This window comes from Canis aureus, chromosome 34 (assembly GCF_053574225.1).
Source record: "Canis aureus isolate CA01 chromosome 34, VMU_Caureus_v.1.0, whole genome shotgun sequence".
In the NCBI taxonomy this organism is placed as follows: Eukaryota; Metazoa; Chordata; class Mammalia; order Carnivora; family Canidae; genus Canis; species Canis aureus.
The window spans coordinates 622150-639104 of NC_135644.1; the positions used below are offsets into that span (position 1 = coordinate 622150).

Below are 16955 nucleotides of genomic sequence, written 5' to 3' on the forward strand. Positions count from 1 at the left end.
GTGAATTTGTTAGAAATAGACTTCCTGAGCTCAAGCCCCAACCATTATGAATTTATTTTTTGAAGTGAAAACCAAAGAACCTAGGGTATTTTACACCCTAATAGTTGTGAACCACTGCTTTAGGCTTCAAAAAATTATTTTCAACACTCAAGAAGAAAAGAGAATATATCCAAAGAGAATAATGGGTCAAGGAATTTAAACTCTTGAAATCAATTAGAAATAATTATGTAGGGTGAATTAGAGTTTATACTTTTGAAATAATATTAACTATGCAGGGACTCTGGCAAGCTTATGTTTTAAGTAATCCAATAAATTTGGATGGGGATCAAATAAAAACACGTGACATAAAACTATAAGAAGACTAATATTTATAATGAATTCTAATTATGAGTATTTCAAAGGACCCCAAGGCCATCTATGTCTATGTGTAAGCCAAGAAAGGACAACTGAGCTTACTGACTGGCGCAAGTGGCAAAGGGTTATATCTTACAGATAGAATATTTTCAACAAATATCAGCTTTCATCTTCTCAATCAGAGAGAAAAACATCTGCAAATGATTATGGTCAAGACACACTTGGAATATTAAATATAATGCATTCACTCAAGAGGATAAGTTTCAAGAAATTTATACAAAGTGCCTTATGGGGCACCTGGGTGACTCAGTCAGTTAAGCATCTGATTGAGCCCCACATCCAAGCTTTCTGCTCCGTGTGGAGTCAGCTTCTCCATCTCCTTTTGCCTTACCCCAACTCCTGCTCTCTCTCTTGCTTGCTCACTCATTCTTTCTCTCTCAAATAAATCAATAAAATCTTCTAAAAATAAATAAATAGAATGCCTAATTGTACATATAATATTGTCATCTGGGTGAGCATATTTTTCTGATGAGATGTTCCATAACATTCATCAAATCCTCGAAAAAGTACTATGATGCCAAGAAGCTTAGCATGTTAGTTTGCATTTTTAGAGCATTATAGTTCAAAAGATGCATATAATAAGTTACTCTTTTTGTAAATTTTTCTATATGATTATTTTTTCTATAAGAAAAAATTCATTGAGCATCTATTGTCTACCTAATTACAGGAGTTACATGGACAAATAAAAAAGGTATTTGCTTTCAAGAAGCTCACATACTGGGGCGCCACCTTGGTGCCTCAGTCAGCTAACTGTCCAACTGTTGGTTTTGGCTCAGGTCATGAGCTCGGGGTCATGAGATCAAGTCCTGCATCATACGGCATGCTCAGTGTGGAGTCTGCTTCTCTCCCTCTCTCTCTGACCCTCTCCCTACTCCTACACACATACTCTCTCTCTCTATATATATAATAAATAAATAAATCTTTATTTAAAAAGAAAAGCATCTCACATACTGGAACCAGAGAACCAGAGAAATAAATTACATAAGAGTGATAATAATATTAATCCTTTGCTATTTTTAACACAGAAAAACAAGCAAATAAATGAATTAAGTTCTTTTTCTTGTCTAAGCCAATAATTTTGTTGAGGTTAGATGTTCTTCCTTCATTAAAGCCATTAATGGCTGCAATGTGTGCTTGGAATTCATATCTTATGTTTTATAAGAGGATGTCAGACTAGATTATGATGAGCATTAGCTTATGTTTATAATCAAGATGTAGGTTTTTCTGAAGATTCCAGTTGGCTAGAAGAGATATCACTGGTCTTAACTTTAGAATTCCTGGATTGATCTTACTTGCTGAGAACTTTAGATTGCCTCTGCGAGCTAACACGCATGCATGCAGGCACATGCTCCTGCCTGTAGGATTCTATTACCTTTCATTATATTAAGTTTTCTGAATAATGAGAATCAAGAATGAGCTTTTCAAAATATTGGAGATTTTTTAAAGGAGCCATACAGATTTTATTCCCTGGAGTTTAAAATATGTCTTTTTATCATATCCATTGCATTCTAGAAAAAAAGAAATACTCTGCTCACCATTACTCTTTGCATTATGTGCCAATGGCTAAGTCATATTTGAGATTAAAATTGCAAATAGATGATTATAAAATAAATAAATGCATAACATAAGCAGGCATGACGTTCTAAGGAAAGAAATTTGCATGCAAGGATGTGCCCTCGAACATAAGAATTCAGTTAGGGATGAAGTCCTGAAGCATATCTCATGACAGGATGAATCTATTAGTGTACTTAAGTATTTGCAGACCTTATTCGTTTCCAAATACTTTGCTAATGCCGGAAACAAGACAACTCCTGGCTTGTAAAACAGAACAAACCACCCTAAAACATCTGGCATACTTACACACTTCTCGCTGTCAAATACATAGCACAAATGTTTATTTGACTCAGAATCTTTGCATATGAAAGTGAATATCCTCTTGTCAGTTTTATCATCCGCACAAAATGATATTCTATGAAGCTGGCAATTGTGTTGGACTTCCTGCGAACACAAATGGAAATAAATAGTTGAAGTGATTTTTGTCCATTTTCTGACATACCAGCCTGTGTCAGTAACATGCAACTTATGACTTTAAAGGTGACACGATCATCTGTCAAACTTGGGTTTATAATTACATGCACCCAAACTTAAACAAGTACGTAATGGAGATGGACCTCCTGACTCAGATTAAAACTAAGGTAGTCATCTCAACAGGACTTAGGAAAACACAAACAAAGCACAAGAGGATCAGAGGTGCCTGGACCTTCTGAGTTACAAGGGGTTTTAAGAGACAATAACTTTAAACCCTGAAATTTTACTGAGAAGAACAACGAGGCCCCAAGAATGAAGATACTCCCAGAAGGTTATAGAACTAGCAGAACCGTTTTTAACCAGAACATTTTCATTTTCTCTTACTGCTACTCACTAGCATCACAGTTTTAGAGAATAACTTCATCTGCACAAGATTTCCTATGAGACACGCTTCCATTTCAGCCTGAGGTTTCATATTCAATTGTATTTTACGAGTCTTCATGAGGAAGGTGTGCATTTCGAGCATCTAAATGACTGAATCAACCCAACTCATCAGAAAGATAACTACTGAACTATATATATATATATATGTATGTATATATGTATTTACACTGTTACAGCTCTATATTTTTCATATATGGACATATACACATATGCATATATATCGCATGTCGATGTGCAGATCACAGCATATACACTCTGTAGTTATACCAACTCTCACTACATCTTTCCAGGTTCAGGGTTTTGAGGCGTCACCTTGATGAGATGTGGTCTATCGCTCTGATGCGCATTATTGCTCATCAGACTGAAAACACGTAAGTTACACTGATGCACGTTAAGAGAATCTGTTTATAGCCCGGTCTCCTTTCCCTGCACACAAACCAAATGGTGCATCGTCAACAGCAAGCACGGACGTTAGAACAAGGACGTATACTCCATGACTGCAGCGTCCGTGCCGTTACCAGATACCTGGATGCGTCTGTTTCAGCAGGAAGGAACGATGCCACAGAGCGGCTCCACCTGCTGAGGCCTCCGAGGGGGGCATCTCCCCTCCTTGCTTAGTGCTAAGATGCACCATCTCCACCTCCTATACTTCGTCCACTGACCAGTCTCTTCCTTGCTGACATATTTTTGGTTTTAATGTCCATACAGTCAAACAATACCCTTCAGCCACACGGTAGCTCCTAAACTCTAATGGCAGGTTCATTAATGGCACAATCATGTTCATGATACAGGGAGAAAATATCATTACTCTATAACATAGAAAAATGATTCATTTTTTTCCCCATTTGTAGGAAAGACTACAGGGAACATAAAAACACATCATTTCCACAGGCCGGTGGAGAAGGAACGCAGACCCTCCCTCGTTCACTCACCAACCGCCTGGGTCACAGCCTCTGGAAATGGCAGTGGGGAAGCTTCTTTATTTTTGTCTAGATTAGCAGGGGTATCTCCCTACAAAACAAGACTAGGATGCTAAAACCTACAAAACTTATAATCTTATTATTTTCATGAAATTTCTATTGTTGTGATAGATCTTTAAATTTTAAATTTTTGGCAAGACAGGACAGACGTGGAAACAGAATTCAGCACAGTGAGAGCACAATTCTGCCTCAACTGACAATATTTTATTGGAGTTGGAACAAAAAATTAGTAAGTCCCTAAATGATCTATACCACCTCTCTCCAGCACTGCATAGTCTTCATTTTAAGGACAAGTGAGAAAAACAGAAAGGAGAAAAGGCACAGAAAGAAAGACATTGGAGCTGAGATTGCTTCTCTCTTCTGTTTTCATCCGTCTAAATGGCATAGAAAATAGTCCATCTTCTATGAAGTCCATGTTGGATTCATAATGAATATTTAAATCCTGTCTCATACACGTACATTTTAGTATAAGTGAATTTATTTTAGGAGTATAAACTTTTTTAAATTACGACTAAATAAAAGAAATAAACCAAAATATAATGAGTGACAGATTTTGTCCAGCCTCACTTAGGTCTCCTCAAGCAGTGGTTCTTACAGACGTATCTGCCAACAGGGTGCATTGGAGTCACGTGCGGAGGTGCTTTGGGGTGTATTTTTTATAATATAAATGCTTAGTCTTGTGCTGCAGATTCTGAATCTGAAAGTCCTGAGGGGACTCCAGCAACCAGCACTCCCAGGACTCTCTTAGGGGCACTGGTGCTACGCAGAGCTCGTGAAACGTTTATTAGGTTATTTCATTTTTTTAGTGGATTCAAAAAATGGTACATTCTATATATGGGTAAAGAGTTCAGACTCTCCGTTTCATACTCAATATGTGGGTCAAGAGTCAGTCGCTCTCTATTTAAATGTAATATAACTGAATTTATTTATACATTTCAAAGATTTTAAAGCTCCAAGATTGCTCGTTGACTTGGTAGGGATGAAAAAAGAGATTTTTTTTTCCTATTAAAAGTTGGGAAAACTTATTTTTTTTTTAAGATTTTATTTATTTATTCATGAGAGACAGAGAGAGAGAGAGAGAGAGAGAGGCAGAGACACAGGCAGAGGAGAAGCAGGCTCCATGCAGGGAGCCCGATGCGGGACTCAATCCAGGGGCTCCAGGATTAGGCCCTGGGCCGAAGGCAGCACCAAACTGCTGAGCCACCCGGGCTGCCCAAAACTTATGGTTTTAAGGGAAAAATTCAATTGGGCTTCTTGAAAATCCGCTGTTAAGTATAGGAAATTGAGAACGTGGGACAGAGAAGAAAGGCTCCCGTGCTACTGATTTGCGTAAAAGGCGAACTATAATGCCCAAAGTCAACCGGCTGATCAGACTGAGGTGGGTCTCACTTGTCCCCTCACTAAGGTCTTGTAAATGGGATTTAGGTCGGGAAGGAAGGTACCTCTGACAGGCAGGGTTTAGAGAACAGAGTGACATGACTGGCAGCCGCCAAGGGGCAACTCCCCATCGTAGAGGGCTGGTCAAGGGCCTTCAGAGCACGCACCGGTAACACTGGGCCGCGTGTTAGCATTCCCATGGTCCGTTTCCGTCCCTCCTGCACATGCACACATGCACACGCACGCACACACACACACATGGGCCATCCTGCAGAATTTCTATTTTGTGCTCTTCCAAGGCTCCGGCGCTGTTAAACCATCAACTGCAAACACCAGAGACGTCCTCTCCAGGGGCCTTCGTCCCGTCTCCGCGTGGGCTGCAGGTGGCTGCCTCTCCCCGCGGCCTCACGGGGCCCCCCTCTGCGCCTGCACATCCCTGACGCCTCTTGTTTTACCGGGACACCAGTTCTGGTAGATGAAGGCCTCGTCAAGGCCTCGTGCAACCAGTTACCTTAAAAGCTCTATCTCCGAGTTCAGTCTCTCTGGGGCTTAGGGTTCCGACACAGGAACTCTGGGTAAAAACAGGTCCCTAAGAAGCCATCGTAATGAATGTGAAACCCCAATGAGTTATATTTAAGTTGTTTTCTTTGGATTTGCAGGAGAAAGGACTCTTAAGTACAAGGACTTGAGGTGCTCACTGTTTTATGCAGCCCCAGAACGTGGATGCGGAAGCCCGGCCACCCCGTACCCCCGGATGTGCTGCACTTGCACACAAGGCTTGGCCGTGGTGGTCCCACAGAGCAAGCCCGCTGGGATGGCCCCTTGCCCAGTCTGCCTGGGGTCCCCTTACGGGAAGGAACCCGGGCACACGCAGAGCCCCCGGGGTGTCCGTGTGCACAGAGGTGGCAAGAGGGCGGCCGTCTGCAGGCCGAGGAGAGGGGCTCGGAGGGGACCAACCCCACGGTCAGCACGGTCTGCCATTTCCAGCCTCCAGGACCCTGAGGACAGACCTCCTGTGCCTTGAGCCACCACGTCGGGGGCGTTGTATCAGGGCAGCCCCGGGGAAGGAGCACACGCTGATCACGTCCGCAGGCAGCAGGGGCAGTCGGGCACCTTCATAACAGGGCTTTGGCCGCCCCCGTCACGCTCGGGGATTGCACTTCACGCATCTCTTGCATTGCACACACGGAAAAGGTCCTCAACGCAAGGCCAAAGGCCGAGGACTTCCATCCCGAGCACACACTGGAGAACAGGCCACGTTGGAAGCTCTCCCAAAAGTCGGTTTTCCTCCTAAAGATCCTACAGAATTTTAAATTAATTGCCATTAACCGAGAACTAGCCAGTTCCAGTAGTTACCGCATCTCAGACACACACTGAAATAGGAACACGCCCTCAGTTAACGAAAGGTCACAGTGCCCGTGACGTTCCAAAGGAAGCCTTACCTTTGTCTTCGGTTCTAGAATTTTTACTCCATATATCGATATTTGCAGCTCAACTTTAGGGATTTTCTGGCCTTCAGATTTCTTGATATGTCTTGCGAACTACAAGTGAAGAATTATTCAGAAAACTGTAATTCCGCTTCTACGGAAAACGAACACAAACGTACATGTAATATATGTGCTGGGCTTTCATTAAGTAGATTATTACCCACTTTAAAGTGTTTTATAAACCTCACATAGCTTCAACATATGGAGTGATCACACTAATGCTCCATTACTGCCGCTAAGTTGAGACGGATATTCGGTAACGGTTAAAAAGGTATTTAATACTCCTTTCATTATGTTTAAGGGATTCATACCAATTAGTTAAAGAAGATAAGTAAAGATCGATGTATTTTTCTGCAGATCTTTTGCTTTGAATCCCTTCGGAGAGCCGGAGTTGGCGGTCGTTGCCGCTCCTGGATCTTCCTCCCTGGCGCGGCGCCCTGTCCCATCAAGTCCACGAAGGGCAGGACCCTCCCGCCGCACGAAAGCTGAGGCCAAGACTGAGCTAAGAGGCTGGGAACCAGGACCACGACTACAGGGACCTCAAGAACCGAAGTTCCCCCACACTTTCCGAGCAGCCTTTGTCGCACCTTCTTACTGAACTGGAAAGTGCACGCAAATGCACGTTAGGTTTTGTCATAAAATCAAAAAGAAAATCCCGACACTCACGCACTTTGTAAATGGACTTTCTCTTCCTCTCCCATCACTGCCGGACCCCGTGGTGGAAGACCTCGCAGGAGCCCAGTTAAACTTCAAGACGCCTCTTCCGTGCGGGTACACCCCCCCCCGACGTGTACACATGCACGTGCGTGATGCATGGAGCTGCTTGGGGCATGCGTGCACGGGACACACTTACACTACACATCACTCCCTGTCTGGTGAGCATCCTGATTTGGGCGACGCTACCGGCGATGCTGCTCTGTCCCCACCTCACTTCCTTCTACCTGCCCCCGCCACCTTTCTTTCTATAAAAATGGAAGGAAGGGGAGAAAAACTATGGAAAAAAATAGACTTTTTTACTCCTAGAGCCTCAAAATGTTATTCTCTACTATTATAACATGTTTTCTGCACATGGATCATCCCGACTTGACTTGAAATGGATCATATGCAAGGCAGGGTGGGTTCCAGGCGTCTTCTGTGTGTCCTATTTCTTTGCATTGTTCACCTCCTTGTACTCGCGGGCAGACGTGAGCACACAGGGTGCAGCTCGGTGCTGACGCACCCAGAGGTCCCGGCCTCTTCCCTCCCCGCGGCTTTGCAGCCATCAGGGCTTCGGGGTGCGCGCGCGGATGCCTCCAAGTGTCGCCTCGACGTCATGGGAAGGGCAGCACCTGTCTTGGGTCGCTGGGGAGGGATGATTCTGAGCCGCAACCTGTGCTGTTCTGATGGCAGGTGGCAGGCGGCTCTTGTGTATCTGCGCTCGAATCCCACATATCTGTGCCCGAGAATTCTCGTGTGTCTTTAAGAAACACAGTTTGTTTCAGATCTTCAAAAATTACTCCAGCTCTCTCCCAAAGAAAAGATTCACTTTGTTTATTTTCCCTTCATAATCTCCTTCCTGTATTGGCATAATGAAAACCATTTGGGGGTTTTCACATACGAAGGCTTGCAAAATAAATCAGCTGTTTCTATCTATGGGAGCGCCTCTGAACGAAGCCACTCCCATCCTGGCTGCAGCACGGGCTGGGCCGGGCCGGGCCCCGGGTGCCACCCTTTTCCAGAAGCAGGGGCTCTTGTGGCCTTTTCCACATCTGGGCACGACCATTCCTGGGATCTCTGTTAGCTCCCCAAAGTCAATCACAGAACAACCACCGTGTTAAATCTTATCGAGTGACTCCTTTTCTGCCAGGAAAAGGAAAAGAAAAAATAATGGAAGAAATGAAGACAGGAAAAAAGAGGGGGGTCCGGGTGGAGAAAAAAAAAAAAAAAAGAAGAGGAAGGAAGGAAAAGAAAACAATAGAATGAGATAAAGAAAAGGGAACAAAATATCCAGTCTAAGCCTTCCGAGACCTTTTTTTTCTTGCTTCCAATTGAGATGAAGAAATTGTGCTCAAAAAAGGATTTATAGGTCATCCACTGCAATACGTCGGTCATAAAATGGGGCTTGTCGCAGTCAGGCCGAGAATCTAGTTTTGCAGCAACCCACTAAATGACTTCTTTTGCACAACATATTTTCTACATTAAAAAAAAAAAAAACAAAAAAAAAACTTCCCAGTTCTACTTTCATGTGTGTCAAGGCTAATAAGGGGTATTGGCTTTGACTGTTGCACAGATGTTTCAAACAATTATGCTTGAGGTTGTATTTGCTCAATCTGTATTTTAAACAGAATATAATATCCTCGTTCCTATCCATTTCCCCCCTCCCCGAAATCTAAGATTTCTGTGTCATAGTTTGGAGGCCCCTCTAACTCAAAGCCTGATAGGCCTCTTAACCGAGTTCCAAAATACTTCTAATTACGTGCTGAAGACTGCTCCTCGTTCTTACTTCCACCATCGTGATCTCTCGTCTCCCTATTTACTCCTTGAGTTGTTAAGGCTTGAAGGGCCTTTTTACGAATTGCTTTCCATTTTTGCTTCAGTGGATTCATTTCTTGGTCATCTAGATAGCTAGCGATCGACCATCAACATTTATATATAATAATCCAATAAAAAATACTCAAAGGGGAGTGGGGGCAAAGCCTCAGCATCCTGAAAGATATCTGGATACAACAAACAAATAGACAGAAACAAGCCTTGAGCACCATAAAAAGGTGTGTGTGGGGGGGAGAATGAAGTATTACTTGAAATTCATAGTTAAGTATATGTCACCAGTGAGTAGAAGAGCGAATTTCAGCAAATTTCTTACAGGGAGCGCTCCTGGGTTTCAATGGCATAATCACGCAATTTCTATTTCTTTCTCGGAGGACTTTAAAAAGAAAAAAAATGAAATCTAACTATACTGCCGAGGGAATATACGTGACTAGGAAAGAGAACCAACGGATTTACCACCGTGAGCCAAGCACTCGGAGCCACTCTTCTTCTCCGTGGCTCTTATTAATCGTTAATTTACTTAAGCACATCCCTAGTGGCCCTATAGGGAATCAGCTGCGTAGGTACATAATGAAAGTAAGCGCCAAACACTTGATTGATTAAATAACTGGTTACCAAGACCAAAGCAGTGTGGTGCTACGTCGGGCGCCTGAGGTCGAGGGAAACGACCAAGAGGCACAAGGGCAGCAACAAGTCCCAGGGCCTCCTGGGCTGCGGGGCCTTCTCGTGACTGCGGTTTAGTTGGACGGGGCTGAGGGGTGTCCCCTCTGACAACGGGGTCCCGGAGGGCTGCCCTCTGCTGATCTCCCAAAACTAAGAGGATGGGGTCCCTGTATCGACATTCATCCACGTGTAAACCCCACGAGCAGATCATTTATAAAATATATCGAATCCTCTGACATCCGCACTAGTTGTATTAATAAAAATAAATAAAACACTATTAAAAATGAGATTCATTATTATAACAATTATAACAATATGAAATCTGAAAATAAAACTTTTAACACTTATAAAAACTACCTTATTTAAGAAAAATTTATAAAGTATAAATTTTCTACAAAGTGGCAGGAAAACTGTACGTAATAAAATCAAGATTCTAAGTTTTTTCTTGAAAAATTAATCGGACATCATTAATTAGGTGTTATTAATTAATTAATGACAATTAATTAATCAGATGTCATTAATTAGACACGGGAGCATGAAAAAATACATCATTGAAAACATTCTAAGTATTCCATTATCTTATATTAATCCCGAATTTTAAATTGTCAGAAAAACCAGTATATAAAATACTGAAAAGTTTTCAAAAACGAGGAAGTAAAATATTAACTCATGTGGCAAATAAAACCCAACACTGAACTAGAATAGATAGAGAGGCAGTCAGAATCCATATGTTTAAGAAAAATAAGCAGGAAATTGAAATGGGGGAGGTGCACACAAAATAGAGTGAAGGAGGAAAAAAAAGTGGGTTTTTTTGGTGGAACCATGGCACCACCTTCTGGCCATTTCTACACCAGAATTAAAAAGGAAACGGGTCTACTTTTCTAACATAAATGCAGATACTCTTGAAGGCTTTGAAGTGTAGCCTCTGACCTCTGACACCAAGAAATATGTGTATATAAAATAAAATCAGGTTAAAGAAAAAAACATTGCTTTATTTATTTCAATTTGTTTATAGATCATTACCCTGAAATACACTTTCCCGATGTACAGAATTTTTGCAATCAGCAGCCTAAAGATTACTCATTAGAGAAACATTTATTCTGGAAGACACTCGGAAAGCAAAAATTATGAAGTGAACATGCATTTTTAGACTATGCTGCATTCTTACTGCAGATCACGTTCCCTTATTAACGGAGTGCATTTCCAAATGGGAAACGACACAGGAACGGCAAAGACTCACAAAAATGCCTGAAAACTAGCCACTGTTTAAAAGCATTTCATCTCGAATATTCTCCGTTATATGTGGTCGCAATGTGACCTAATCCTTTTGGTTCAGGCTCTGAGGCGACTGAATAAAGAACCTCCTGGATACAAAGACGTATTTTAAGTATAAAGACCATTATTCTTCTCTAAAAATTCTGATTGCAGGTAAGCCGGACTCAGGCCGCGTTTGCAGGATCTTAAACATCTAAAGGGGAACCTCAAGTGTCGTTCATAAGCTTCGAGGCCTTTCCAACCAACAAGGGCAGGTCGGGGCCACCACCTGATGAGCGCTGCTGAGAAACGGTGGCCTCGCCCGCTTTTTTCCCAAATGGGAAAGGTAGCATCTTGGAGACTTTCGGCGTATTTGCTTGAAAGCATTTGTAAATCATGTAAATCGGGTAAAACGGGCAGGTAAACATATTATCCACTTCGCTTTCTTCCCCTAGAGTACACGCCACCCCACTTCTACTCTTATTCAATTTACACACTCCGTGGACTCCGTCTGATGCGACATTCTCAGAGCAAGAAGGTATTTTTTCACGTCTACAGTTTTGCCAGACACAAGCAACGGCCTGACCGTCTCGTAAAATAACTGGACGGTCTTTAAACCACGTACAGTTAGAGAAGGGTTGTTTCTGGAAAAAAAAAAAAAACAAAACTGTGGGAATAACTACAGAGAGTAACAATGAGTTGTGTAAAAAGAAAAAAAGTAGTGGTGTGTTGGGTTTTCTTAATGGGATAAAGAAGAGGCTTCGGCTGCAGGAATGTCCCGCATCCGAGTGCCTCGGGGAGAAGAGCGTCTCCGGGACGGGGCGCACCTGACACACCCGCGGAGACGGGCCACGGCTTCCAGGGAACGGTCTCGGGAAACGTGACTGTGAGCACACGGTGGCGTCTCTTGTGCTGTCTGGGTGTCCCGGTCCCATCCGCGCGGGGACAAAGCCACAACTCCTGGGCGCCCTAACCTAGGGTGCAGACCCCCGCCGGGCCCCACGGCCAACGGCACACCTGCACAGGTGTGCTGCCCGGGAGCTGGCCGGATGCCACCGCCAGCCGGACGCCGGGGCCCAGCCGTCGGGTGTGGGCCAGCTCCTCAGGGTCCCGCAGGCCCCCGCGGTCGCGGCCCGTGGGCGTGGGGGTCACGGGCAGACATGAACGCTGCCCCTCTGGAGCCATCCCTGTGGGTGCACACTCATCGCTGACTCTGGCCCCCTGGCCTGCGACGGTCCCGCACTTTTACGGGGACAAAGCCACTCCTGGCTGGCGGGACGGGCCCAGGGGCCACGTGGGCCGGGAGTGTCCTACCTTGAGCTTCCTCACGGCGTCCCGCACGACTTCGGTTCCTTTGGGCTGCTCCACCTCGGTGCTGCCGAGAAACTGAAAATGGCCAGACGTCAGATAAGGCGTCCCCGGGTCAGCTGGGAGCGCGAGACCGCCTCGCGGGACCCACGGGCAGGCGGGGGCGCAGCCCCGAGGCCCAGCCCGCAGAGCGCGTGCAGCTGACATCATCCGATGTTACATGAAAACGCAAGGACGCTACCTGACGACTCCTATCGTTGGAAGATTTTTTTAAGACATACTTTTCCTAAATATACGATTGACTGATTTTGTGTGAGATTTTATTTACTCGTGAGAGAGAGAGACGTGCTGAGCGGGCGGGAGGAGCAGACTCTGAGCACAGAACCCGGTGCGGGACTCGATCCCAGGACCCCAGGGTCATGACCTGAGCTGAAGGCAGACGCTCAACCGCTGGCTCACCCGGGGGCCCCCTAAATAGTTTACTTGAAGATTTTTATGGGAAAGAGAACTAAAGCGACTTTCATTACCTTAGGAGGAAAGGAGGAAAGTTGACCTCAAAATTTAAAACTTAAAACACGTTTACTAATTTGTAAATTATTCATTCATCTGTAAATTCAAAGCATATAAATGCCTTTTTTCGGTTACTTGGTTTAAATGTCATAGCATATTTTAAAATATCAATATTTTAAGATAATCTACGATTCAATACAGCTCATAATTTCAAATAAGCATTTTCCTTGTTTTTCCAACTATGACACTAACACAGTGTGAAAGCTTTTAAAACACAAATTTCTTTAAAACGAATGAAAACAAACAAACAAAAAAAACGAATGATTCCACCTATCAGGGCTATAAGCTAAACTGCATTATAAAAACAAACTTGATGATCTATGATTTCACGAAGTCTTACAATATCCCTGAAGGCTGTTGGCTCATACCTGATCCATACCCCCGACCCCCACCCCGACCGGTCAAAGAGAGAAAGGTTCCTAATAGTGACCCCACGGCAACAGGATCTCTATCGTGAAGAGATAAAAGACCTCCTAAACACAAGTCCAATCTCATGAAATATGTAAGAATCATCAGGAGCGAAATTTGGTATTTTATCCTATAAAATATTTCTACATAAACAGCAAACACTTAAATGCAGTAAGCGCCACACAGTACCAGTTGCAACACCCGAGTGCGTTCTGGATTCACTTCTTGTACGAATACGCGTGTGTGCGAGCGTGCACTTTGTATCAGGTAAAGCTGTAGGATTTTTTCTTTAAAGATATTACTTATCTATTCATTTATTCATGAGAGACACAGAGAGAGGCAGAGTCCCAGGCAGAGGGAGCAGCAGGCTCCACCCAGGGAGCCCGATGTGGGACTCGATCCCGGGACCCCGGGGTCACGGCCTGGGCTGAAGGCGGGTCCTCAAGCACTGGGCCCCCCGGGCTGCCCGCTGTAGGATCTTGTAATGTCCACCCCCAGCGTGGAAAGGAGCAAAATAGTAAAGTCGGGGTGTCCTCTTACATCACGCGGTGCTCCTTCCCTCGTTCTTGGAAAAGTGACAGTAGTGAGCACAGAAACCCGCGTCTGTTTTCCAGGAGGGGCCTGTCGTGGTCGCAGGAGCACGTTCACACCGCACAGAGGACCCTGCATCCTTGGGGCAGGTTGGGGGACCCACCTGGAAGAGCCGCGGATGACGCCTCGGCGGGGCCTTGGGAACCGGGACAGCAGCAACAGGCCAGGCCCGCGGGAGGCAGACACACTCGGGCCGCAAAATACGGGGGCAGGTGCTCCGTGCGGCGGGCCCACCACCCGGGCAGGTGCAGGTCCCCATCCTCGGGGGGAGGCAGGTGCACGGGTCCTTCCTCCCCTACAGCCCGGCCCCATGGCCCACTTGTGGCGCCACAGGCCCTGGGGACCCAGGTCGTGCCCCCGGGGGACCCGGGTCCCTGTGCCCCGCGGGGCTCACCGGGAAGGAGGGCCTGTGTCCTGATGTAGGCGGGCACCTGCCCCCGGCCTCGTCGGGGTCCCTGGGCCACCAGCCGGGCTGCCCTGGGGCGGGGGGGAGTGTGACCTCCCTGGACCCCGCTTGGCGGGAGGCGGCATCGCGGGCCCAAGACGGTCCTTGCAGGAGGAGCCTGCGGTGCCGAGGGGACCCAGGCAGGTGCGGTCCCCTAGCTCCGCTCATCCCGGCCCTGGCCTAGACCGCTGAGCGCGGCGGTGCTCCCAGAAACAGGGAAGGAGCACCTGTGGGCGGCTCCTGCACGGGAGGAGGCCCTGGGTTGGGAAGGGTGGCAGGAGCACTGCGAGTACCCGTGCGGGAGCACCCATCCCGGGAGGATGCCCCCGGGTCGGCGAGGGGCAGCAGGAGCACTGTGAGTACCTGGGGGGAGCACCCACCCTGGGAGGACGGCCCCGGGTTGGTGAGGGGCGGCAGGAGCACTGTGAGTACTCAAGGAGGAGCACCCATCCCGGGAGGAGCACCCATCCTGAGGAGGAGCACCCAGCCCGGGAGGAGCACCCAGCCCGGGGAGGAGCACCCATCCTGGGAGGAGCACCCATCCCGGGAGGAGCACCCATCTCGTAGAGGAGCACTATCCTGCGGAGGAGCACCCAGCCCACAGAGGTGCACCCATCCCAGGAGGAGCATCCACGGCGCCCCACGCAGCCCGATCAGGGCGCCCGGAGCCACGCAGCCCCAGGGCCCTTCATGCCCCCAAGGACCGGCCAGGCCGGGCTCCCCCACAGGACCGTGTCCACGTCGCAGGGCTGGTTTGCTGGAAGCGCAGGGACGAGGCCGGGCTGGGGCGAGGCTCCTGTGGGTCGGGGGGGCTCACGGGACACGTGGGCGGGGGGTGCGGGCCGGAGCCCCCGGGTGTCCCGGCGCACAGGGTCGGGGTCGCGGGTCCCGGGGTGGGGTGGCCCCTGGCGAGGGGCTTGGATGCTTGGAGGCTCAGCAGCACCCGGGCACCTCCACCTGTGCATGGGCGCTGACCCTGAGGCCACCACCGGGGGCACCCAGCGCACCCACCTTCCTGGCAGCTGGACCCAGACCCGGGCTCGTGCAGGGGCGGGGGGTGCTCACCCCGGAGCCCCCCCACCCCCCGGAGCGCACTCAGCGGCCCGCGGAGCATCACTGAGGCAGGTGCACCTTGAGGACCCGGGCTCCTTAGGTCACCCCACGAGGAAATCCATCCCAGCCCCCTCTGCTAGGCATGGACCTCGGTGAAAAACAAGAGTCTCCTCTTTCCTTTTTCTTTTTTTTAGCATTCTCTTAAAAGAAATGGGACATGGGCATGTTTAACATTTTAAGCAGTAAAAAAAGTCACGGCTTTTATGATTTAGCAACTTTGTCTTAGCTCCTCCCTGTGGCAGAAAGACAACGGGGAGGATGAGAGAGAGCAAGATGCCGGGGGTCCTGCTCTGGGGCAGGGAGCGCAGGCCTCAGGCTCGGGGCCCAGGCAGGCCTCGTGGCACTTCCTCCCACTGTTAAAAGTCTCAAATTTTATCAATTATTTTACTTCAAAGTCACAAATAGGCAACACTCATTTTGGGACATTTTTTTTTTTTTAAGATCAGGAATTAGGGACGCCTGGGGGGCCCAGTGGTTGAGCACCTGCCTGCAGCCCAGGTCGTGACCCCGGGGTCCCGGGATCGAGTCCCACGTCGGGCTCCCTGCGTGGAGCCTGCTTCTCCCTCTGCCTGGGTCTCTCATGAATAAATTAAAAAAATCTTAAAAAAATAAGATGAGGAATTAGATCTTACAAAAGCACAAGTACCTGTGTTTCACAATCAGGCGCCCGTGTTTTAAGACGCTACAACAGAACGTTTCCACTTTATTACGAAAAAACCCTGATCATCTTCATAGCGATGCAGTCACTGCAGGGAATTTAGAACTAGAGAAAAACGTATCCGTGAAAATAAGCATCAGCATTGACCTCCGAGCCAAGAGGGAACCATCGTGATCTTTTAAATTCACGTTACGATAAAAGTAATCAGCCAGTGACAATATTGGATAAACTCATGAAAACAAACAAGAACAACTTAAATTACCACGTATCACTGATTTACTTATTCATTGAGCATTATCGCGTGTGCGCATGTATTTAGACTTTCACTACCAGCTAAATAATTAAGAGTCGAGATTAAAGCATCAACTATGAAAAAAATAAATAAATAAAAAAAATTAAAAAAAAGTATCAACTATGACTCCGAAGCAGTGCGGACGGAGAAGGGAGACGGAAGGGACAAAAGGGGCTTTTCGAACGTATTAGACTGTAGATGATCTAAAAGCGTGCGGCGTGTCGCTCGTGTGTGCGCTGAACGGATGCCCACTCGGTGTGTATTTCCCACACGCTGGATCTTTTTTTTTTTTAATTTTTATTTATTTTATGATAGTCACACACAGAGAGAGAGAGAGAGAGAGAGAGGCAGAGACACAGGCAGAGGGAGAAGCAGGCTCCATGCACCGGGAGCCCGA

The 16955-nt window shown here is 46.7% G+C and overlaps 1 protein-coding gene across 12 annotated transcripts in view; it reads right to left on the bottom strand.

Annotated features, from left to right (window-relative positions):
* GULP1 (GULP PTB domain containing engulfment adaptor 1) overlaps positions 1-16955 on the bottom strand; it is a 218053-nt gene that overhangs the window by 36819 nt on the left and 164279 nt on the right. For 9 of the 12 annotated variants that reach the window (XM_077883523.1, XM_077883524.1, XM_077883529.1 and 6 more), the window contains exons 5-7: positions 12488-12559; positions 6686-6784; positions 2275-2412 (exon numbers count right to left, since the gene is read on the bottom strand). In XM_077883523.1, the coding sequence (XP_077739649.1) occupies positions 2275-2412; positions 6686-6784; positions 12488-12559 (309 nt within the window). The remainder of the gene's footprint in view (positions 1-2274; positions 2413-6685; positions 6785-12487; positions 12560-16955) is intronic. The other 3 variants (XM_077883526.1, XM_077883528.1, XM_077883531.1) reach the window with 2 other exon arrangements.